The following is a 25,901-nucleotide window of genomic DNA, read 5'->3' as shown; positions in this document are numbered from 1 at the left end:
TAAATACTTATTTACAATACTTTCAATTAAATTCTATCTGAACTTTAAAAAAATTCTTTTAACTAGAGAGCTAATTAATGTTTTTTAATTTAAAATAAAAGTAAAATAGTTCCCTATAAATCAGCGATCGAATTGTTACTTTAAATGACTTTAACTCTTTTAAAAATGCTTCTACATTAATTATTTTTATACTATTATTAAATGCTTATTAAATTCTTTTACAATAATTTAAATTCTTAAATTCTATCTTAACTTAAAAATTTTTTTAAATTCTAAAAATACTATTAATTATTAAATACTTAATTATTAAATTCTTTTCCAATTCTTTTTCAACAATTTCAATTTTTATCAATATTTCATAGTAATGACGTCATAATTTCTCTATCCAATCAAATTGCATTATTTCAACCGGTGTCAAACAACTGCTGTTCCTTTTCTATCTTCCTAATTTCCATTTGCCTAAAGTGCAAGAGGGTAGTTTTATCGTAAGTTAACGAGCAAGCCATAAAAATCTGGTAACTGAGTGTCAAATCTGCTTAAAATATTGTAAAAAAAAAATAAAAAATAGAACCTCTCCCTAACATACTGGCAATAATTTGGTTCCGTCCTTCCCTTGAGTGTTCTAATAAGAGGGATTGATTTACTAGGATCTGTATTAGAAGCTGAGCAAAATTATTTAATTGTTGAACTTTTTGCATTTTGGTTAAATTTGTTAGTTTGCTAGCGCTAAAAGCCCACACAAAAAATTGAACAAAAGACAAAATGAAAAAGAATGGTACTCATGCAGAATTTAACCCCCCCCCCACACACACACACCGGATTCCAATTAGTTTAGGGTTCGACCGGCCATCATGGTGACCGAATTCAGCCGAGCGTTGTCCAACACTTTATTTATTTTTTTGCAGAATTAATTAATGATGGGAGTATTTTTTCTATTTATTTTCTTAACATCTGTTGACCAAAAAAATAATTTGTACAGTCTCTTGAAAAAAAAATGTAACTTTTCTCTACTTTCATCTAACTATTTACAGTGTTCAAGAAATCAGCCTAAATTCTCGCCCTAAAACTGAAGACCCACTACTCAAAACAACGAGGTATTACAAAAAGGCTGATTGGGAAGCCATCAGGGAGCTCATCAGAGATGCCCCATGGCAAAATATCTTTACTCTTCCAGCGGAACAGTGTGCAAATGAGACAACTGAATGGTTCAAAACTGCTATTGAAGCACATGTTCCCGCACGGAAATACTATAGCAAGCCCCACTCCCCCCAATGGTTTACTTCTGCTTGTGCAGCTGCCATTTGTCAAAGGCAGCATGCGTTCCGCAGATTCAACCGACATAAGTCCAGCTCAAATAAACAGAAGTTTATAGAAGCTAGAAATAATTGTAAGAGAGTGATAGACACAGCTAAGTCAGATTACTCTGAAACCACCAGAAAGCGCATCGAAGCACAGAAATTAGGAACCCGGGATTTTTGGAAAATCTACAACAGCGTAGTTAATAATGGACAGTCAATTATTCCCCCACTAACAAACAATCATGAGGTTGCTTGCACGGCAACTGACAAGGCTAATCTGCTTGCCAGTCGGTTTGCCTCAAACTCCACACTGAACTCGGTACACCACTCACTCCCTGATTTTCCTCTGCGAACAGACGCCACACTTGACGACTTGAAAATCACCCCTTCTCAGGTACATGCTATTATAAAAAACCTAGACACCTCTAAAGCATGTGGACCAGATCTCATCCCGGCTGTGCTATTAAAAAAATGCTCTGCCGAGGTTGCTCCAGTTCTGTCCAAACTTTACAATAAATGCCTTAACGAATCTTGTTTTCCCGACTGCTGGAAAACCGCCTCTGTGGTACCAGTCTTCAAGAATTCTGGTGAAAGAACTGACCCACTAAATTATCGCCCCATTAGCCTCCTCCCGCTTTTCGCCAAAATATTTGAGTCCTTAGTTAATAAAGCCCTAGTCCAGCACCTAACAGCTGCTAAACTCTTGACTGACAAACAATATGGATTCAGGCAAGCCCGTTCAACAGCAGATATCTTAACTGTAGTTTCTGAACGTATATACCGTTCATTGGATAAAACAGGGGAGGGTAGAGCGGTGGCCCTTGATATATCTAAGGCTTTTGACAGGGTATGGCACGATGGTCTTCTAAGGAAAATTAGATCATATGGAATCACTGGAAGAATTCATAACGTAATTAAATCCTTCTTAAGTAATAGAAAAATCAAAGTTGTCCTCGACGGACGTACATCCAAACAATATGACATAAATGCGGGAGTGCCTCAGGGGTCTATCCTTGGACCTCTATTGTTCCTGATATTCATAAACGACCTCCCTGATAATATTGTTTCGGAGATGGGTATATTTGCCGATGACACCACTCTCTATAACAGATATGAGGGGAAAACAAATGAACACATATCCAAGAAAATGGCAGAAACACTAGAGGATGACCTCCAATCCGTAGTGGAATGGGGACAAAAATGGTTGGTCTCATTCAATGCTGCTAAGACTAAGCTTGTTTCCTTCAATAACTACAAGAAACCTTCTCTACCACCAATAGCAATGGCCAAGAACACATTGCCTGAAAGTACTTCTTTTAAACTCCTCGGCCTAACGTTTACAGGGAATATGAACTGGAATAGATACATTGAGAGCATTGCCAAGGCTGCTGCAAGGAAGGTTGGCTCCCTCTACCGTGCTAGAAAACTACTTACGCCTGCCAGTATCCTATACCTCTATAAGGCAACCATTCGCCCATGTATGGAGTACTGTTGTCACATCTGGGCTGGTGCATCTGCTGCTTGTCTCTCGCTCCTGGACAGGGTTCAAAAAAGAGTCGCAAACCTGATAGGTCCTGAACTGTCATCTAGGCTTCAACCTCTGTCCCATCGACGAGATGTTGCATCCCTCTGCCTGTTCTACAAATACTTTAATGGTGAATGCTCTGACGAACTGCAAACACTTGTACCTCCCCGACGTAACTACCCCCGACAAACCCGACAAGCTACTAAGTCTCATCCCTTTACAGTGGAGATCCCTAGGTGCAAGAAAGCCTTTTACTCCAATAGTTTCTTCCCCAGAACTGCGGGTCTTTGGAACTCCCTTCCGGGATTCTGCTTTCCCAACTGCAATGATATGCAGAAGTTCAAGTGTAATGTTAACAAACATCTTTCTACTCTTCTCCCTTCATAATGACCCCGCTAATTAATTCCCTAATAGTAGCCCCCTGCTTCAAAGTGGCACTGTGCCTTGTTTGGGGTGAAAATTGAATAAAAAAAAAAAAAAAAAAAAAAAAAAGCATTCATCTTTCCTTTTCATAATAAAAATTCAGGGTACTCCTTGGGCGTTGAGTTCCATGGCGACTAGCATAAAAAACACGCGTCACTCCCTTCCTGACGCAAGCGCACATAACACTTTTTTATTTACTAACGTTGTCGTAGTAACTAAACGATTATCTGTCACATTATTTTGAAAAAAAGTTTTACTGTTTATGAATATTAAAAGAAAAATTACTAAACATTTATTAATAATGCCTCACTTTTACAGACATTTGTTTTTAAATTTCTTTTTAAATGACGACTTTTATCGACTTTTTTTTTTAATAGCATTTGCGGATGGGTATGCTGACATTTGTTTTAATTTCTTTTTAAATGACTTTTTATTGACTTTTTTTAATAGCATTTGCGGATGGGTAAAAAACGAAAAAAAAAAAAACATTTACACTTTCTCACTTTTACAAATATTTTTAACAAATAAATTTTATCAAAGTCAAGATACCGAGAAATTGTCAGTAAATGACTTAGTTATTTTTTTCGTTTTTCCCCCATCCACAAATGCTATTAAAAAAAAAAGTCGATAAAACTCGTCATTTAAAAAGAAATTTAAAAACAAATGTCTGTAAAAGTGAGGCATTATTAATAAATGTTTAGTCATTTTTCTTTTAATATTCATAAAGAGTAAAACTTTTTTCAAAATAAATGTGACAAATAATCGTTTAGTTACTACGACAACGTCAGTAAATAAAAAAAAAAGTGTTACGTGCGCTTGTGTCAAAAAGAGAGCGATGCGTATTTTTTTAATGCTGGTCGCCATGGAACTCAACGCCCAAGGAGTACCAAATTCTGTTTTCAAAAAGAAACGTTTACTACCAACTTTCTTTAAAAACAAAAAAAAGTGCAAGTTTTCCTGAAAAAAAAACAAACTTTCACCTAACAATTTATGGCAAAAATAGCGACCCATAAAAATCTGGGATGTTTCTACACTTTATTGCTGAAATTGGAGACGCCATCTTTTTTTTTCACGCACTTGCTATCTAAATCTAGGGGAGACATCATTATATGGCCGAACGATTGCTTCCGGAAAGGAAAAGAATAAATTTACCAAAATTAACATTTAAAAGAAAACCGCTTTAAAGAATTAAACCTAATTTAATTTAAACATAATTTGCTATTAAACCTGTTATTTTTTTTAAATTTGGTTTTTGCTCCTTTAATTGAAAAAAATTAGGGTTTGAATTATATTTTCAAGTAGTTATAAGCTTAAAAAATAGTAGGTTGAATTATTAAGGTTCTGATCATCATTTTTAATGGCCACTTTCTGATACACCTATAGAACCTCTCCCAAACATACTGGCAATAATTTGGTTTCGTTCTTCCTTTCAGTGTTTCCAATAAGGGGGATTGATTTACTAGCATTTGTATTAGGCGCTGGGCACTTATTAAAATTATTTAATTGTTGAATTTTTTTGCATTTTGGTTAAATTTGTTAGTTTGCTAGCGCTAAAAGCCTACGCAAAAAATTGAACAAAAGACAAAATGAAAAAGAATGGTACTCATGCAGAATTTAAACCCCCCCCTCTCCGCACCGGATTCCAATTAGTGTAGGGTTCGACCGGCAATCACCGGATTCAGCCGAGCGTTGTTCAAATGTTGAAACACTAAACCAACACTTTATTTATTTTTTTGCAGAATTAATTAATGATGGGAGTATTTTTCCGTTTATTTTCTTAAAATCTATTGACAAAAGAAAATTTGTACATTCTCTTGAAAAAAAATCTAACTTTTCTCTACTTTCACCTAACTATTTACAGTGTTCATATAAAACATTCATCTTTTCTTTTTATAATAAAAATTCTGTTTTCAAAAAGAAATGTTTACTGCGAACTTTCTTTTAAAAAAAAGTGCAAGTTTTCCTGAAAAAAAAAATCTTTCACCTAACAATTTATGGTAAAAAATTCACCTTTTCTTGGGGGGGGAAAAAAACAACTTTTATTGATAAAAAAAAATTGCAAACATAATAAAATAAATAAACAATACAAAATGCAATTCATCTTAAGGCTAATTTATTTTAATGTCTACAATTGACAATCCCACTCCTCTTTATTTCACCTCATCATTCAGTAAAGTCTAATCTACTTCCACCATGTTTTCATTTCTCATTCACAAGTAGGTTAATGAGACTGCTGACGTCAGCTATAGGGGCTACTTGTAGGTTCATTTTTGCTCATAACATTTTTATAATAGCTTTTCGTTAGCATCTATCCAAAAATTAAGTTTATTCTATATCAACAGTCTGTAACAATTTCACTTTTTATATTAAGTAGATTTTTTTATAGTTAAAATTTCTAGTTTCTTACACAATAAATCTTAAGGTGATCTTAGAATAAGAAAAGAACTTTTGATATTCCCATGGCCAATAACACCTGATATTTATGCTCATCGCAGAGCATCTTGACTCTGTTCAAAACTTTTTTCTGCTCAGTAATTCTACCGTTTACAAAAATTCGCACGTGGCAAAGAAGCCTTAGGCATATTTATAGAAATACTTGACAAATGGGTAGTATCCCTCAAAATATCGTCAAATTCTGGGGTCACATAAGACTTTAGTGAAGAAATCTGGAAGCATGTAAGATTACTTTTTTAATCGTCATTTTATTCAATATTCAATTTTAAAACAATTGAGGACATTGCCAAAGCAGCTGCAAAGAAGGTGGGCTCCTTCTACCGTGCTAGAAAATTACTCACATAAAATAGTATCCTATGTCTCTACAAGGCCACCATTCGTATTGTTGCCACATCTGAGCTGGTGCATCTACCACTAGTCTCTCCCTCTTAGGCAGCATCTAGAAAAGAGCCTCTAATTTAATAGATCTCACACTATCGTCCAAGCTCCAACCTCTGTCCCATCACCCAATGTTGCATCTCTGTGCCTGTTTTACAAATACTTCAATGATAGTGCTCTGATAACTTATAGCATTTACCCCCTCAATGTACATATTTCCAACTAACCTGGCAAGCAACAAAATTCCACCCCTTTACTATTAGGTCCCTAGATGCCAAAAAGCCTTCTACGCTATTAGTTTTTTTTCCCTCAGACGGATAGACTTATGCTTGTGCAGATTAGTGATGTTTTAAACCAACGCATTTCAGGTAAAAACATTATTACATATGTCGAAATTAGTATAAATACCAAAAATTATGAAAAAATAGTCCAGTAGAAAAATAATTGCAAATAAAAATAAAATTCATCAAGTTTATCAAGTTATAGAGTTTTATCGTATATTTTAATGTTGTAGAGTTCTCAAAATTCAGGGGAGATAACTGCAATCGATCATTTTGACTAAATAGTTGTAATTCCGCCATTTTTAAAACACAAAATCTCAGAACGTAATTGTGAATGACTTGTTTGTTAAAAATACATCTAGCATATTTTCTACTAAATAGTTTTTCGTAATTTTTTGTATTTATACTAATTTCGACATGACACGTGAATACGTAATGTTTTCACCTGAAATACGCTTGTTTAAACGATCACTAATTGGCATAAATTTCTGTTTCCTCTTTACAATCATATTTGGTAGATCAATTCTTTGTTCAAAACAGAGTTATATGCTAATTTTATTTATTGCGGACTATTATCCTCATCTTTTCTTCGGGGCTCATGCCGCAATTGATAGAGACGTTGAATCTCTACGGTTCCAGGTGAGAATTGTCTGAAAATAGCAGTTTCAATCCTACCCAAAGCCGGCCAGAGGCTTACTTAGCCATAACGTGGTGAGACGACAACAACTATGGAAGGCAGTAATTGCAGTGGATGCAGTCAGGAGATTCAGAGTTCCTATCCATCACGGTTACCACCTGACGAAGGCCAGAGGAATAGTTGGCCGAAACGTTGTGAAACAACTAAGAAAAGATGAGGATAATAGTCCGCAATAAATACATTTAACAAGCAAATAGGTTTCTTAAAATAACAGATTGAAATAGAGGAAGCGTGATTAAAAGTTACATGTTAACAGTTGAATAAAATTAATAAATAATACTCATCTCAATGAATTCCAATTAAAATAATATAGAGTTATATGCTGTTCTTTACAACTTGCTCTATGCTAAGTTTGGAAAATCAGTAAAAGAAACAATATGGCACTAATGCAGAATAAGAATCGCATCATCGTCAACATATTCTGAGCATAAACTGCCAGAAGATGCTGAAACGCTTGCCTAATGAAAATCGTAGTCGTTGATAATTAGAACATGCAATAAAAATATTGTGGAAAATTCAATAAATTTGTGAAAACTAATTGAAAATCGTCACCATTTCAATAAATTTGTGAAAACTGGCTAATGTCGTCATGATGAATTTAGTAGTAGTAGTAGTAGTAGTAGTAGTAGACAGATGCTGCAGTCTCCGGAAGCAAATGTTGTCAAAAATAGAAACGTAACTTGCAAACAAAACATCCTGAACCTAAGCCCTAACAGAAACACAACCTAAACCTAATTCTAACCTATATTAGGTTAAAAAAAATCATTAAAAAAAATTATTTTTTTTAATTTTGTTTCTTATCAGTTGTTTGTTAATAAAAAAAAAAATTTATTTATGAAACTTACCATACGATGATTTTTTTTCTTTATTTGAACTTGTTTATTCTTTTAATTTTCTTAGAGTTTCTTTAAATTTTCCGTTAATTTTTCATCGTATTTTTTCGTGACAATAAAAATAATATTTTCCTTATTGAAAGATTTGACCAGCGTTTTCACTGACAAAATAAAACCAAAAACAAAAACGCACAAAAATAAGATTTACAAAAGCACAAAACTTTCGTTCATCACCTTCCGGCACCCACAATATGTTGACGATAACGCTGTCCCTATTCTACAGAAGTATCAGAAATAAATTCTAACTCTATAGCAGTCAGCTGTCTTTTCACAGAGTCAAGAAAAAAAATGCTGATCAAAAGACGTACGGAATGATAAAGAGTTAAGCGTTTGAGTGAAAGTCGGTAATAAAGATTGACAAAGTAAAAAAAAAAAAAGGTCAGATCAATCTCTGATGGGAATAAAAAAAAAAAATCTAGGAACGTCTTTAAATATAACCCGTATTAAATTGCAACAATTTTTATGTCCTGACGTCACTTTTGATGATAAGTGGATTTCATATCCATAATAATTGCAGGCAACCTTCGTAAATGATCCAAGCTCGATGAGAAGTCAAGATATAGACACACAAACGTATCGATATAATAAAACAACAAAAAATAGTCAAAATCAAGATGGCTGAAGAAATAAGTACACATTAATACGGCAGCAAGATTGGAAAATGTATTCCGGAATAAATTCATAAGAAAATGCATATTTTTACAGCATATGTTGCACAGTTTATGTTATATCTTGAGAGGGGGGGCATTAAAAAATTAAATAGAAGAATTAGGTTTCTGAATTTTTTAGATGAGGATTGATAATTCGTATTAGTTGTGCTAGCTGGACTACAGTTCTCATCTGGAGTATTATTCGCACAACATGGCGAGTGGATAAAGTACTTGGTAAAAAATTAAGTTGCAATTTACGCTCTTCTGAAGGTTGAAAGTCCAATTCTCAGTGCGGACAACACTAAAAATACAATTTAGAATTACTTAGAACTTTTACCCATGCATCAAGTCCAAAGTACAGAAACAGAGGCTTGACTCTCATGAGTTTTGGTGAATAACAAACAAGGTCCTGAACAGATGCGCGTCTTCTACTCCAACCATCATCAACGGGCCTGAGGTAATTTCGTCAGCATCTGACAAAAACATTCTTTGCCAAGAACTTTGCATCAAACTCAACCTCATGCGATCAGGGCCACATATCTCCGAAATTTCCTCCCAAGACCAAAAATAATCTTAGCAACATCAACATATCTATTCATGATATTGCCACACTCATCAAGAATCTTGTTGCTAGGAAAGCAACTAGTTCTGCCAATATTCCAGTCATAATACTTAAGAAGTTGCAACCGGAATGAGCATCGATTCTTGCAAAGCTGTTCAATCAATGCCTAAAGAAGGAATGCTTCCTAACACCTTGGAAAACCTCATTAGTCTCCCCGGTATTTAAAAACTCTGGAGATCGATCTTCTGCATCTCAGTACAGACCAATTAGTCTTCTCTGCATCATGAGTAAGTTGCTTGAATTCATGTTAAATAGAGAAATTGTCAACCATCTCAGCAAAAACAACCTACTCAGTGACAACCAATATGGTTTCCATCCTGCGAAATCTACAGCTGATGTACTGACTGTAATTTCATATAGGATCAATGAATCTATCAACAGAGGGTTTCTTTAGTCGTCAATGAACAGAAGTTCAAAGACCAAAGTATCCATGTTGGCATGCTTCAAAGTATCAATAACCCTAACCCGACGGTCCCACTCTCTTCCTTATCTTCATCAACGATCTCCCAAATCACAGGTCCTGGATATGACCTTAAACTATATCCGATCGTGAGGCCCCAGCTTGCGGGCTCTGGGAAGTGTGGAGCCACCCTTTAATTGCCATTGCTCCCAGGTCCACTCTGACCCGGAGTGGTAGTACCTGTTAGGGTCCCAACTATGGGTTAAATAGAAACTGACTTGCAAAAAACAAATATATTCTATTAAAAAAGTTTTCCTCAAAATCACCGGATTCGGCATTAAATAACCTGAAAAGGGTTGATATGCCATAACACAAAAACAACCAACCAACCAACCAACCAACCAACCCAAATCACATTCTAAATTCATTCACTGACACACTTGCAGATTATATATATAATCGTGAAACTCTGTTCCACTGGCCTGCTTTCCGGCTGACTACAACATGGCCATCTTCAAGTCCAGTGTAAGCAAGTTCTTGTTGAACCATTCCCTTGAATAGTCAAATTCTAATTCCTATCACTAACGATCACTACGCTGTCGTCTCAGTGACCATGTACACTCATTCGGCTTTATTATCATGTGACCTTCGGGCTTTTAAAAGTGGTGACCCCTTGTACAAAAAAAAAAGAAAACAAACTATTACTTATTAATAATTGAAATTTGGTATCTGTCTGCCTGAAGCCCAAACTATACTGTTACTTCTATTAAAAGAGGAGATTTGGTATCTGTCTGTGAAGTCAAAACTATACTGTTACTTCTATTAAAAATTTGGTATCTAGCTGCCTGCCTGGAGTCCAAACTCTACTATACACTCCAGTACCTGATGCTGGCAAACAATTTGCATATACTTTTATTTCTATATCTGAAACTTAAACTATACTATTTGTTATTAACTAGCCTGAGTGCCCAGCGTTGCCCGGGTGTTCGGAGGTGTATGTAGGCAGGCAGGCTCGAACTCATACCACGAAGGAGGGAAAGAACGTGAAAAAAAGAAAACGTGATGTCTTTGCTGTTACGACCATAACCAAACTGGAAGTGACGAATGTTTAAATTAAGGCTAGTCAATCGAAAAGAGAGGATGACTTTCGAAAATATCAGCGAAAAAAGCGACCCCTTCATGTAGAAAAGTGGCCAGTTGAGGGTGAAGGAATTAATGTTTTTAGTCATTTTTTCGATATTTGTTGTCCGAAGAGTTTCAAAATGATACTGATCTTGTGAAAATCTGTCGCCTCTGTCGAAAGTTTTAGGCAGACATACATACATACATACATACATACATACATACATACATACATACATACATACATACATTTAAACAGACAGGTGAGGTTTATATTTTTAGATGAAGATTTGTTGTCCCAGTCTAAAGCCAAACTACTATTATTATACTTTTATATCTAAAGTCAAACTGTGATGTGTTGTGTATTTCTTTTTTATATAACTTATCTATATAACCGTGTCTATGTGACCGTCGCTATGTGCGTCTTGCTGTAATATGTGTGTATACTAATGGCTTTTTTTAAATTGTCCAGTGATTGTCAAACTCGCCGCGTGCATCTTCCCCGTTCAATTATATACACAAATCTTATATACATTTTATATGCATTTATACAGTCGGGTGTGTATACACGCGGTCGAGTTCTTTTTAAACTCTCACGTTGTGTATAATTCGCGTGCGTGCGTGAGAGAGAGAGAGAGAGAGAGAGAGAGAGAGAGAGAGAGAGAGAGAGAGAGAGATAAAGTTCACCATACGTTTTTTCCTGTTATCTTCTGGGATCGATTCTTCACATCACTGGTCGATGAGATGTAAAGAACATCTAAGAAAAACACAACGCTGATTTTATGGCAAGGATCTCTTTATTTCGTCTACAAGTGAACAAGGGGGGGGGGGGCTCGCATTGTTGACTCAAGCCTTTTTTTGCGTTTCCGTCGACAGATCTCTCCTCTGACTCTTCTAGTCTACCAACGTCGACTCCAATCGACTCTGACTCTAACTCAAAAATTCCTATGCGCGTTTCTATTTATATGTGGTGGGTGGTAATACCCGTTAACGGCTTGTACCCAAAATACACTCACTGACCTGTCTTGCAACACAGGTGCACAATCTATCAACGGAAGTCACCGAGTTTGATGTGTCACCCCTGGACTTTTCTGCATCCACCCAACACAAATAAGCTAGGTTCAACCCAGCACCACGTTAATCACACTATTCATGTCATAGACTCCATAACAAAACTATCCTATTAATATCTATTTCTAATGAAGATTTGATATGTCTGTCTGAGGCTTAAACTATATTATTACTAGCGTTAGGATGATTAATCAGAAATCAGAGATCAGAAAAATCGGGACTTTTCCCCCAAAAGTCCCGATTTATCGGAATCGGAATAAGTTGTGCCTATTTTTCGGTGCCATAAACGATTCTTTAAATTGGCTTTTGTATTTGATTTTGTTTGAAGCAAAATCTTCTACTGCTGATAGTCATGATAAAATAATGGATATCTATTGGTTTTAAACTACCAGTAAAACTAAAATCAATAGATAATTCCCAACAAATGTATTTTTGTGTTTGAGAAAATATGTGCACATTTAACATGTGTGTTTACGGTAATCGTAAAAAAAAAAAAAATAACAATTTTATAGTTAAATATTTAGAGATTTATAAAGAATCTGAATCGGTAATTGTATCGGAATCGGGAAAATATTGGAATCATTCCTTCACTAATTATTACTATCTTTTAATATTCAATTGAGGTAGGGAGCGAGCATAATATCTATTCTCTTTTCATCATATCATTTTCCCAGACATTACCGCTTCCTTTTTAGGGGAGATGGAGGTAGTGTAGTATCTGTTCTCTAGTTATGAAATCATCTTCCTAAGAATTATTTTTTCCTCGGGGGGAGAGGGTCAGTGTAGTATTATGTTCATTCATCATTATACCATCCTCTCACATATTACATCCTCCAATTGTTTTTTTTGTTTTTTGTTGTTTTTTTTTGGTGGGGGGGGGTACCGTAGTATCTGTTCTGTGGTCATAATATCATCCTTCTAGAGACTACGTTATCCTTTTGTTGTGGACGGATATCTGTTCTGTTGACATGATACCATCCTCCTAAGCATTATCTCCTCCGTTTATTTTTGGAATGATGGTGTTGTTGTATCTGTTCTATTATTACAAAACCGTCCTTCTATTTTTACGGGAGTAGCATAGTAACTGTTCTGTTGTCATGATGTCATTCTCCCAGGCTTTATTCCTCCTTGAATGAATGATGCTTTACAGCAGCAGCAGCAGCCAAAAAGTCTCATTTATTGGCAACAAAAAAAATGAGATTTGCTTTCAATACGAATCGCTTTCACACTTTCTTTCAATGATAATATTATTTGTTTTTGTTTTTTTTTAATTTCAAATATGACTTTTTTATGCTTTACTGTCTATACTACAAAATGCTCCAGTTTTTTTTTTTTTTTTATATATATATATATATATATATATATATATATATATTCTGATAATCAATTTTAATATAATTTGATGAGCTTTGCAAACACGCCAAATCGTTGTAATACTTGTTTGAGAAGGAATTTGAATTTTCAATTTCAGTTTGACGTTTTAGGAAAAGGAGAGATCAGCAAACAGGACTTCCAAGAGTTAATGGTTGATCCGCAATTTCAAGAGGAAATTCCATCCCATAAGCTGGACATGCTTGGATCAAAAATCAACAACATGGATCACCAGGCACTTTCTTACCAGGAATTCATCAATATAGTAAGTCACAGTTTTTTTTTTTTTTTAATTTAAAATCTCTATTAAAAACTAGCAGGACGACTTGACGTTGCCCAGGATTGAATGATGGTCAACCAACACTCCCATATTTTTATTGCCACCGAAATCAGTGAAATCGACCATTTTTCAATCAAATCGATTGATTGCCTGCTCTAGTTGGGGACTCATCATGGTTCACCTGAGAGGAAGCTTCACATGCCTCCTCGCAGTGATTTACTCCATAATACATTGTAGTTTACATTGCACTGTAGATAAGCTACTATTGATTTTATAAAATTATTTTTATACATAATGGCTTGAATTAATGTTTAAAATGCTATAGTCAAGTATCATTGTTTAATTGTGCTCTAAACAGAAGCATTAATCTTGAATGCGCCCCTGTCATATCAAAGAACCAACTGTTGATTTTATATGCCGGACCTTTCTGCTTGTGTGGTAATAACACTTCTCAAATCACTTGTGATGTTAGGCTGTATAAGGTGTTAACTTTGGTCAAAATCATCTGTTCCTTCTTTCATCGGATTTTTTCGATTATCAACTATCGATACTTACCGAAGACATTTCAATACAAAACTTATCTAAGAACACTGCCAGATACATAAAGTATATGTGTGTGAAAGGGCATAAAAATCGATCCAACCATTTCAAAGTCCATAGGGAACGATTCACACACACACACACACACACACACACACACACACATCAAACCCTCTGTGTAGTACAATCAAGGCCAACCGATCGAATTGTGCTGGTTTGAACGACGGAGTCACACCGGGAACCCACCGTTGTATATTTGCGTGTTCTGTAACTAGGATATGCCTAAAGTTGAAATCTTATACCGAGAACGCCCTCTAGTGTCTTCATTGTGTTATACATTTTATTAATTAATAATTAGTAATTATAACTTAATTAAATTAAATATATTAATTATTAATTAATAAAAAATGTATAGTCTTAGTTAAGACATGCATCTAGGAGAAGGTAACTCTGATGACGTCGGCAGCAGGATGTTGGATGACCATGGAAGAGGATGAATCTCTAGCAGATCAACGGTTCTATGGTATTAAGAATTACGCAGATGATCTAAGGACAACGATTAGGTGCAAACAAGTGAGTCAGATGCCGGTGTGATGAGGAAGGTAATGGTAACCTGCTCCATGTATTCTGCCAAGTTAAAAATCATGTGATGTCTTCAGAGGAATCGGGCCAACAATGGATCAAAGCCTATGGAGAACACTAATCTCACTCAACAGAGCTAAATCAAGGTTAGGAATTATAATAAAAAAAAAAAGTGAAGCATGCATCGTTCCCCCGTGAGTGCACAGTGAACGAGGCATAAAAAAAAAATGACTGAGTTCAGCATTTGCCCCCCCCCCCCTGACATTTAGCCCCAAAAGTCCCCAGGGGAAATCAAATCCTGGTGAAAATGAACAAATGGTGCAGTTTTAGGCCTTAACATATGTAAATTTGAGTTCTACACCATGCAAAAAAAGAAATGATTAAGTCCATCATTTGCCCCTCCCCCATTTAGCCCCAAAAGTCCCCAAGGTCTTAACATATTTAAATTTGAGTTCAGCACCATGCAAAACTGCTAAATAGACATTCACAGAAAATTTTGGACAAACATGGTAAAATAGTACCAAAAATGGAGTGTTTTTATTAGCCCTAAAAGAGCCCGTGGGGCACACCCAAGAGTTATTGCGAAGTATAGACAAACAAAATTTTATAGAAATCAGTTAGTTACAACTTTTCAGAAAGTTTAATAAAAATCCACGACATCAATTTTTTAATAAGCACAAAAGTGTCAATTTTAACCATTTTTACTCGAAACGCACTCCTAGGGGGCAACCGTAGATTTCCCAGAAAATCCGTTCTGTTGCTCTTTTACTCATATTATGTTTAATGTTTGTGCAAAATTTCAAAAAATTTAAAGACATAGTTATTGAGAAAAGTGCAGACAGACGAACGGATGAAGGATGAACAGACAAGGTTCATTTACAGGTCCACCCTCGTTTTGTCGGGGGACCAATAATATGGAATGGAGTTGTTTTTCATCTACGGCATGAACTTGCCACAATACAAGAAGAAAATTATAAATAACCACTTAGTGTCAACTTGTTCTCCATTCCAAGTAAGTCACACTCATCCTTTCATTTGAAGATGTAGAAACTATTTATGTTAAGTTCTTGAGACCTTCTCTTTGTAAACAAAATAAGAATTTCCTTGGATTTAGTACAGTTTCTATTTGATTTTTTAGTACCCTTGTTTTTTTTTCTCCTTAGCTATAATCTCCATTCCATATTATTTTTTTTTATTGTACTTCCTAATCTTGATTTAGCTCTGTTGAGTGAGGTTCAATTATACATATACAATGCCACGCAAAAGTATTGGATACATTACATTTTTCTTCATAACTTTAATTAGGGTTCAAGATTTTACCTAAAATTTGGTCAGTATATTCCTATTACTATTCTAACTAATATTCGTGGGTAGTAATTACAAAATTAAAGTTTAGAAAGTTTATATTAAAGGAAAAATATAAATCAACTAACGCAAAAGTATTGGATACATTGATTTAATATTTGGTTGCATAGCCTTTATTGCGTTCAACAGCTTCCAATCGCTTTCTATAGTTGCATGCATGTTTTTTGCAAATATATGCAGGTATTTTGCGCCATTCTTCTTTGCAGAACTGTTCTAGTTGTTGAATATTTTGTGGATTCCTCTTGTGAACATTGATCTTCAATATTTTCCACAAATTTTCAATTGGATTGAGGTCTGGAGACTGACTGGGCCAAATAAGAACGGCAATACCTTTATTTCTAAACCATTCTTTGGTTAGTTTGGCAATATGCTTGGGATCATTGTCCTGCTGAAACACGAAATTACTATTATGTCCCAACAAATCAACAGATTTCTGGAAGTTTTTCTACAAAATCTCCCTGTACATACGTCCATTCATTCTACCATTGATGATTTCTAGTTCACCAGTACCTTTGGATAAAAAACACCCCCATACTATAATCGAACCACCGCCAAACTTTACCATAGGAATGGTATTCTTTTTGTTATAGGTGGTGTCATTTTTATGCCATACATGTGTTGCTGTGTTTCTTCCAAAGATTTCGATTTTACCGTCATTGGATACTTTACCCTTCACCAGACTATCCATTCACATGAAATCACTTTTTTATTCACCCTATTCCCTCTGCTTCATTTTTTTGTTATCAAGTAAGATCTATGACTTACTTGTAGTTTCATCAAATACTTTTGCAAGCAAAATCAGATCCCGCATTTTACTAATTCCTACCCTCTGATGAGAAGGAAAGTATTTCTTCAAAACTCCGCGGATTAAGGACTATCCACTTATTTAGTGTTTCCTTTTTAAAATTAAATATGTTTTTAACTCTTTTGCAAAGTGTTTTTTAAGATGTTTTATTAACTATTTGTTCTTATATATATATTAGTGTTGGGCCGATTAATTGGAATCTGAATTGGGAATCGAGAAAATCAAAACGAAAGTCAAAACATTTTATCATAGTTGGTATCAGAATCGGAATAAATTATGCCTACTTTCCAATGCCAAAAACGATTCTTGTATTTTTTTATTATTTTGTTTGTTTTTGTTTAAGAATTAATTTTCTATTACTGCTACTAAAGATAAAATGGTAAATATTCATCGATTTTAAGCTACGAACAAAGTTAAAATTTATACATCACCCACACAAGTGTATTTTTTACATTTGCAATAATATATTTCTTAATATCACATGGGTTCTTATGGTATCTTTAAGAAAGACAATTCCGTAGCTAAATATTTAGTGGTTTTAAAATAATCAGAATCAGTAATTGTATCAGAATCGAGAATTTAAAACAAAATTGGTCATTTTGGAATCGTCCCATCACTGATATATATATATATATATATATATATATATATATATATATATATATATATATATATATATAACTACTTCATTTACTCTCATAAAATTAATATACGAAAGTATAAATTTATGCGTAAACTTTAAGTATTTACTTCAAAAGTGCTCAATATGTAGGTAGAGCTAGTTACGCCATATATATTTTATAACTTACTATATATATATATGAATAAAATAAAGCAAGATATAAACGATGCTTTAGACGTTATGTGAATAAAAAGGAAAAACCTAAAAGAGTAAAAACAAAAATAAAATCAACGTTTTGTCCCTATTTCAGGGGACATCATCAGGATTTCTAGGCGAGGATGTACAGGAAGACGGTCATATCACATGCGAAAGAGAAGTTTAGTTCTCTTTCTGTTCTGGAGAGAAAAAAAATTTCATGATGAAAAGAGAATTTATATCTATATATATATATCAATATACAAAATAAGACAATGCACAGTTTGGACATAGTCTCTCTATACACCAATGTCCCAATTCAAAAATGTCTTACGTTACTTCTAAAACATCTAAACAAAATTAAAATTGATCTACCTTTCTTCCCGAAAACATTAATAGAAATAATTAAACTTATCACAAACATTACTCACTTCCAATTTAATAACTATTTTTATAAACAAAAATTCGGACTCCCCATGGGAAACCCCCTCAGTGAGGTACTCGCTTGCTTATTCTTAGAATTCTTAGAAACTAGCTCTTTTAAATTTAGAATACCTGCTAACACAACTTATTTTCGATACATTGACGATATCCTCATTTTTCTCCCCGCAAATACACACATAGAAGAATTAAAAAATAAACTCAACTCAGTCGAACCCTCCATAAAATTCACATATGAATCCGAACATAACAACTCCCTACCCTTTCTTGATGTACTTATCATAAGATCTGAAAACGATCTTATGTTTAAAGTACATCGAAAAAGTACACACAAAAATGATTATATACACTATTACTCGCACCACAGTAATAAAATAAAAACTGGCATGATCATCGGTTTTTTCTTACGTGCCCTTAGAATCTGCAGCCCTCAATATCTCGAAAATGAAATCACACATATCACCGAATCACTAAAACTTTTACAATACCCAACTAACCTTATCTCTAAAACAAAGAAAAAAGCCATCAAAATATACTCAAACATAGACAAACAAAAACAGAACACACCAGATGCACCACTACTAAATAGACATCTTCTTATACCTACCCACACTAACAACGACACAATTTGAAATACTCTTAATAATCTAGGCATACAAACAGTACAAACCACTTCCTTAACTATAAAGCGAACTTTAAAAACTAGCAAGCATTCCGCTGAAATCTCCACATCCAAAGCCGGTATTTACTCCATCCCATGTAATGACTGCAAAAAATCATACATAGGTGAGACACAGCGAAATTTGGAAATCAGACTAAGCGAACATAAAAGGGACATAAGAAATGCCAACCCCTTAAATGCACTCTTTTCCCACTGTGTCGAACATGGCCACTCTTTCGGCTTTGGACGTGCAAAAATCTTAAAATCCATCCCAGATAAAGCAAAACGGAGACTTACTGAATCTGCTTTAATTTCAAACATTAACACCATCAAACAAAGAAAAGGATTTTATAATGTAGCCCCAATCATAGGTAATATAATAATAAATGAACAAAACATTAATTTAGATCCTGGTTGATAAAAAAAAAAAATTTTTAAATACATATATGTATATAACCCGACCCCCCTCCACACACTAGATATAAATTCTCTTTTCATCATGAATTTTTTTTTTCTCTCCAGAACAGAAAGAGAACTAAACTTCTCCTCTTTCGCATGTGATATATGACCGTCTTCCTGTACATCCTCGCCTAGAAATCCTGATGATGTCCCCTGAAATAGGGACGAAACGTTGATTTTATTTTTGTTTTTACTCTTTTAGGTTTTTCCTTTTTATTCACATATATATATATATATATATATATATATATATATATATATATATATATATATATATATACTTCAGAATAGTTTTTTAAACAATCAGTTGGTATGGGAACCTGTAATTATAAGGTTTACAAATATTACTGGTGGTAATATTATAGAAGTTATCCCATCTAAATAAGAATTGCTCGATATGCAAGATTGAGCAAATAAATTAAATTGTGATTCAATGAATTTCAAAAAACCCTTATTGAAATGAAGTGGTTGAGTTTCATATCAAAGATTTTTATTATTCTAAGCAAGACAAAGAATACTTTAGTATATTAATCTCCTTAACCTATAAGGTTTCGATGTCTATCATCTCATCAGAGGAGAGAAAATATTAGCAAATATTTATAAAGGTATGTACCCTATTTGCTAAAGTCAATGAGACATGGAAAGTCAAAGTCAACATAATTAAATTATCTTTAAATTATTAGAAGTTTTGTAGCAAGAGGATTTGCAGAAAAGGATATAAAAATTGTAGATCCAGATTGCTTGGTAAAATCCATGGTAGGCGTTCTTTACAGTATTTGGATGCTAAGGTCCCAGTTATATATTGAGTAATCCGCATAGCTGTGTAGATGTCCGAATCGGGCAAGTGCTTGTATAAATTTGTTTGTTGGTCCAGCGAAAATAATTCAAAGTCTGGTGGAATCCTTATCATTAGAAGTCTATATTTTTATTAGTGGGTCGATGTGTTAGTTGTAGGGAGAGTAGGTAGTAGTGAATGGTAGGAAATGGAGTGAAACACATGTTCACATATATCCATATATACATGAAGACACACACACACACACACACACACACACACACACACATATATATATATATATATATATATATATATATATATATATATATATATATATATATATATATATATATATATATATATATATAGCAGAATAGATATCTCTTTAAATAAAGTTCCAAGACTCATAAAAAATTTTGACCGGTCGCTTAATTGAGGTCAGGTTGTGTACTGGTTATAGAGACTGGGTCAGGGAAGGAAAGGGGGGAACAAGAAGGAAATAGATATAAGAATAAAAATAACATAAAAGAATGGATCAAAGACGCAAATTGAATAATGCGTTTTTTCAAGATTTATCTTAGTTTCCTCTTAAATTCCTTTGTCAGTTTAAATCGAATTTGTTCAGTCAACTCAAATTATATATACTATCCATGGAGTGCAGTTAACATCATCACCTTCAACAAACCCAGAATAAATACCAAGAATGCATTTCGAATCAACTTGAGAGGATTTTCATGCAAGCTGAAATATTATATGCAGTTTGTTTTCATATATTTTTTTACATATCCAACATTTACAACTACAATAAATTGCGGTTTCACTTAATGCCTTAACTAGCAAATTCTAGCATTGCTACAAATATAATTGTCCATATATATAATTGTCTGATTTCTTTATGTCCTCTAATGAGAAGAATAACAAGAATAGCATTCTTTGAAACTCCGCAGAATAAGGACTTTGTAAAATGTTTTTTGGAGTATTCAGTCGAACAATAAATTTTGATTGTAAAGTTCAACTTACGGTTTTAATTTTCTTTCTCTTATAATAAGCTATACTCTTTATGTCGTACTGAGCTTTTTTAATTCAGTTGGGATTACATTTTCTATATATAAATACTATTATTTATATTAGTTTGATGTTTACCATTGCGTATATCAGGTAAACACTACATCCCTTTGATTTCATTAATTTCTTATATATATATATATATAGTGTGTGTGTGTGTGTGTGTGTGTGTGTGTGTGTGTGTGTGTGTGGGGAAGGTAGTTTGCTTGAAGCATTGCTGGTAAACAAATATGTAAGTGTATAAAGCTGTTCACTTCACATCACTTTAACATTTCGGTTTTCTACATTGCAAACAGCCTTCTTGCACACACACACACACACACACACACACACACACACACACACACACGCGCGCACGCATGCGCACACAGAAAGTGGGGGAGAAAGAAAGAGATTGATGAATGTCAAGTAAATGAGTCACCCTGTTGTCATGATGACTTTGGAGATTCACAAAATCTCCATCTTCCCTTCCTTCCTTCCTTCCTCTTCCTGCTACCACTCGTCGACTGCAAAAGAGTTGACACAATGACACATAGCAATGATGATCAGCACTCTTTCTTTTTGTTATTGTCTCATCAGAAAGACAATTCTTCAGATCCGATTCATTTATATCAAATCAAGTTAATTTCAATTGAATGCTGAATGGACTAGTTTGATTTCTTTTGTATAAAATAAAAAAAGGAGAAGTTTAAAATAAACGGTTTCAAAAGAAAGCATGAATGCTACTTACTTGCTGTTAACAATTTAAAAAGAAATAGAAATTGAAGTTTGGTTTGTCAGTAACAGAGTTTCTATTCGTCAAGAATTGTTCTTCTTTTCAATAAACTGCATTCTTTTCTAAATGTTCAAACATTGCTTTTAATCTGTTTATTATTCTTTTATAATTCTGTCCTTTGTTTTTAATTTCACTAACTATAATGATTTACATTTAAGAATAAAATTTTCATTATTTTTTTTTTTTTTTTTTTTTTTTTACAATCCTTAGCTTTTTTTACAATCCTTAGCTTTTTTTACAATCCTTAGCTTTTTCGTAATCCTTAGCGTTTTTATAATCATTAGCTCTTTTTACAATCTTTAGCCATTTTTTTTTTTTTTTTTTTTTTTTTTTTACAATTCTTGGCCTTTTTAACAATCCTCAGCTTTTTAAAACAACATTTAGCTTTTTTACAATCCTTAGCTTTTTTTTTTTACAATCTTTTACAAACTTTTTTTTTTACAATTGTTAGCTTCTTTTTATTTATTTTTTATTTTTTATTTTTTTTACAATTTTTTGCCTTTTTTACATTCCCAAGCTCTTTCTACAGAAGGCAACAGAAACTTGATTCTCGAGGAGAATTTTGAAGATACCCTGAACAGAAAAGAAAATAAACCAAGAGGTATTAGAAATGGCAAACACAGAAAGGTCTCTAATAAGAACAGTATGAAAAAGACAAATGAGATTTGTGGGCCATGTCTACAGAAAAAGCGGAATAGAACAGATTAGCTTGACAGGAAAGATTATGAGCAGAAGAAGCAGAGGACAACAGCAAGAAACATACGTTAACAGTCTGAATACTTGAGCAACACTAAAATGAGGACAAACAATAAATTCATGAACGACTCGAGAGTGAGAGATAGAGAGCCATAGCCGTCAGTGCCTGTACCAGGCAGGACAAAACAAAATTGCCATTTGTTGTTACAATAAATTTACTGTTTCAATTTAAAAAGATTTCATCAGGCAACAAAGGCCTTTTTACTTCGTCAAGGCCAGTCTTTTAATAAATATAAGGCTTTTCTTTTTTTCTTTTTTATAAAATTAAAATTTGCGTGGTGTGATTGGATTTACTGGAAAAAAGTAGGAACGGTGGTTTAATCAGCAGCCACTCAACACAGTAAGAAGTAGCCCTTATTAGGTCAGACGACTAGATGAAATGGGGAAAAGGGAGCGGGGTTCTGTTCAATCGTCTACGGCTGGTCACCATAGTACCAAGCGCATATATTCTAGAAAATGTTCGCTTGGTTTTAAATAAATATATATATATATATATATATATATATATATATATATATACTAGCAGGCTCTCCGGCATTGCATGGTCATAAGATACGCTTAAATATGATATTTTAATTCATGCAGATTACGTATTTATCATTATAGAGAAAATTTTATATCAATTATTATATTGAACCTAATATCTAGTAGTGAGATCAAAACTAAATATATATATATATATATATATATATATATATATATATATGACTTTGGTGCCATCAGCTAGAATCGAAAATCGAACCATACAACTATTCGGTGCACAATGGTGGTTCTCGATAGAGAGGCAATCAATCAATTTGATTAAAAAGTAGACGATGTCATTGATTCTGATGACTATAAAAATATTGGAAGTGTAGCAAATTTGTTGATTCTCATTCAATTCCAGGCAAAGTCTGGGCACCCTGCTAGTAAACAGTAAATGTGTTGTGTAGTCGGAGGTCCATATCGGAGACACATAATACAGAAGATGATGATGACGGGGATAGATACATAACAAGTGAATGATGATGATGATGATGGCATACATAACAAGATGATGATGATGATGACGGGGATACATACATAACAAGTGAACGAGATATTTATACAACATTTCTTGTTAACACAGATAGGGAGGGAGATACATTATTGATGATGGCGGAGGGGACACATAATACTTTGAGGGAATTATATAAAGTTTGTTTACAAGATGACAAAATACATTTACCTTTTCCTTTTGGTGGAATGACGACAAACGAAGACAACAGTTTACAAATATAGATGATTCATTATTCATACCAGCTGGTGATGGTAGTGGTCAGGTATTCAAGCTTTTACGAATACATGGTCTCCTCTTCCCCCTTTCGTCTCCCAGGGGCATCAGCTCTCACTAAGTTGCTCTCTGACTCTCATCTCTAACCCTGACTCCTAACTCGAACCCTGTCTCAATATATTGGGAATCTCCTTTTTTGATGACATCAGAGCCATGGTTAAACAATGTGACTCCCTCATATTTCAAATTACACATGCACTTTGCACATGCATTCACACGCCTCTGGTAAACAAAGAAATTCCTAAATTGAATTGTATCATTTTTAACCTATTTCGTTAATCCTTATTTCTAAACTCGTATTGTCCATTCTTTTAACTGACATATTTAATATCCAATTATTTCTAAAAGAATGAACAATCGACTGCATTCCTAAATTAAATATCTATTATCGTTTTAACACTTGTCTACTGTGTTCGATTCTAACCTTTTCCAAATATCATTATCAAACTTATTTAGTTTGCTCTTTTACTTACTGGAATCTGTTCCTATTAAGTTTTGAGACATTGTGTTAAACAAAGATGGCAGCGTAGTTCACATCAGTAACCAAGATGGCAGCCAAAGGACTCTGGACTATGCTGGAGGAAGAAAACTCTGCTTTTAACCTTTATCCTCCAGCAGCTTATTTTAATGATAACGACCTTGCTGAAATTAGAAAACGATGTGTTGGACGGGTCCCCATCAAACTCCATCCTTCACTTTATAGGGCAGTAAAACTAACCTTCCCCCTAGACATCGGCGGTCTGTCCCCAGACGGGTCTATCACTACTGAGATGACCACTGGATCTCTGGGGACAGCTGTCGGTGTCTTGACACCGTCTGTTTGATCAGGATTCCCAACCCTAAGTGACTCAGGATGGCTTTAAGATTAGCTAGTTTAAATGTCTGAGAGTTGAGGGATGCCTCTTGTAAACTTCGAGTTGCACGCGACCTTCAACGCCTCGATGTGGATATTTGTTGTGTACAGGAAATTCACTTCTTCCAAGTGATTATCAGGGTGTGCTCCTTAGAGACTTTCAGCTCTATTCAGCACATTGATACCCACACAAGGAGGGCTACCTGGCTAGTTAAACGCACTCTTGATGCATCGTGTGACCCTATTTATGCAGATCTAGAGGGAAGATTTCTTGTTCTGGATATTACCGTAAAGGATGTGGCATTTCGTTTTATTGGGGTTTATGTGCCCAATAATCGTACTGAGCTAGTTTCTTTTTTTCGGCGAATCGAGCCCTTCATGAATTCGTCTCGCCGGTTAGTTTTAGCGGGAGACTGGAATGCGGTCCTGGATCCCGAGTTAGATCGCAGGGTTAATACCACAAGGGATACTAACCAGAACCGGGATGCTAAAGCGTTTTGAGACTTTGTCGACAAGTTTGATCTCGTTGATAAATTTCGAAACGAAAAACCTGGGGATTTAGCATGGACTTGGACAGGTAGACGCAGTTCCGATCCGGTGCAACTTTTGAGTTACATCGATCGGTTCTTAGTTAGGAGAGTCAACCTAGGGCTTTTAGACTGTCCAAGTTTTCATAGTCTAGTTTATTCGGACCATAGGCTTGTCCAGGTTCGAGTAAACTTAGATAGTGTTAAACCTAGGATGGCTAGTTACTGGAAGTTCAACACGTCGTTGTTCGATGTGAAGGACTTCGGGGAACAGCTTCTACTAACAATACAGAGGGGCTATCATTAGGAATAAGTTGTGGGGTAACCTAAAAAAGTCATTAGGTCCTTTGCTGCTGATTTTACTCGCCAACTCAACCTTAGTTCTAGAGCAGCAAAAGCGGCACTAGAAGATAGACTAGAAAGGGAGGTGGAGGAGGGGGATAGTGCTAGCTATACTATAGTTAAGGCTGAACTGGAATCCTTGGATAACAGGGAGGACCAGGGATTACTAGTTAGGGCTAGATTAAAAAGAGCGCCAAATGAGGCAACAAATATGGCTGCGTCACTGCATGCGGAGGAGTTTCGACATTCTGCTGATCGACACATCGCCAGTGTCACATTGCCGGATGGACGAACCCTAACTTCGAACGACGGAATCTTGGAGGGTTTTTGTTATATTCCTAAATACTTAGGAAATAAA

The 25,901-nt window shown here is 34.6% G+C and overlaps 1 protein-coding gene across 3 annotated transcripts in view; it reads left to right on the top strand.

Moving 5' to 3' along the window:
* The window catches only part of LOC145248184 (rhomboid-related protein 2-like), a 333,868-nt gene that overhangs the window by 169,483 nt on the left and 138,484 nt on the right, over positions 1-25,901 (top strand). For all 3 annotated transcript variants that reach the window (XM_080110038.1, XM_080110036.1, XM_080110037.1), the window contains exon 4: positions 13,286-13,450. In XM_080110038.1, the coding sequence (XP_079966164.1) occupies positions 13,286-13,450 (165 nt within the window). The remainder of the gene's footprint in view (positions 1-13,285; positions 13,451-25,901) is intronic.

This window comes from Euprymna scolopes, chromosome 26 (assembly GCF_053919585.1).
Source record: "Euprymna scolopes isolate OS-2025 chromosome 26, ASM5391958v1, whole genome shotgun sequence".
NCBI lineage: Eukaryota > Metazoa > Mollusca > Cephalopoda > Sepiida > Sepiolidae > Euprymna > Euprymna scolopes.
This window is presented reverse-complemented; position numbering and strand designations above follow the sequence as displayed.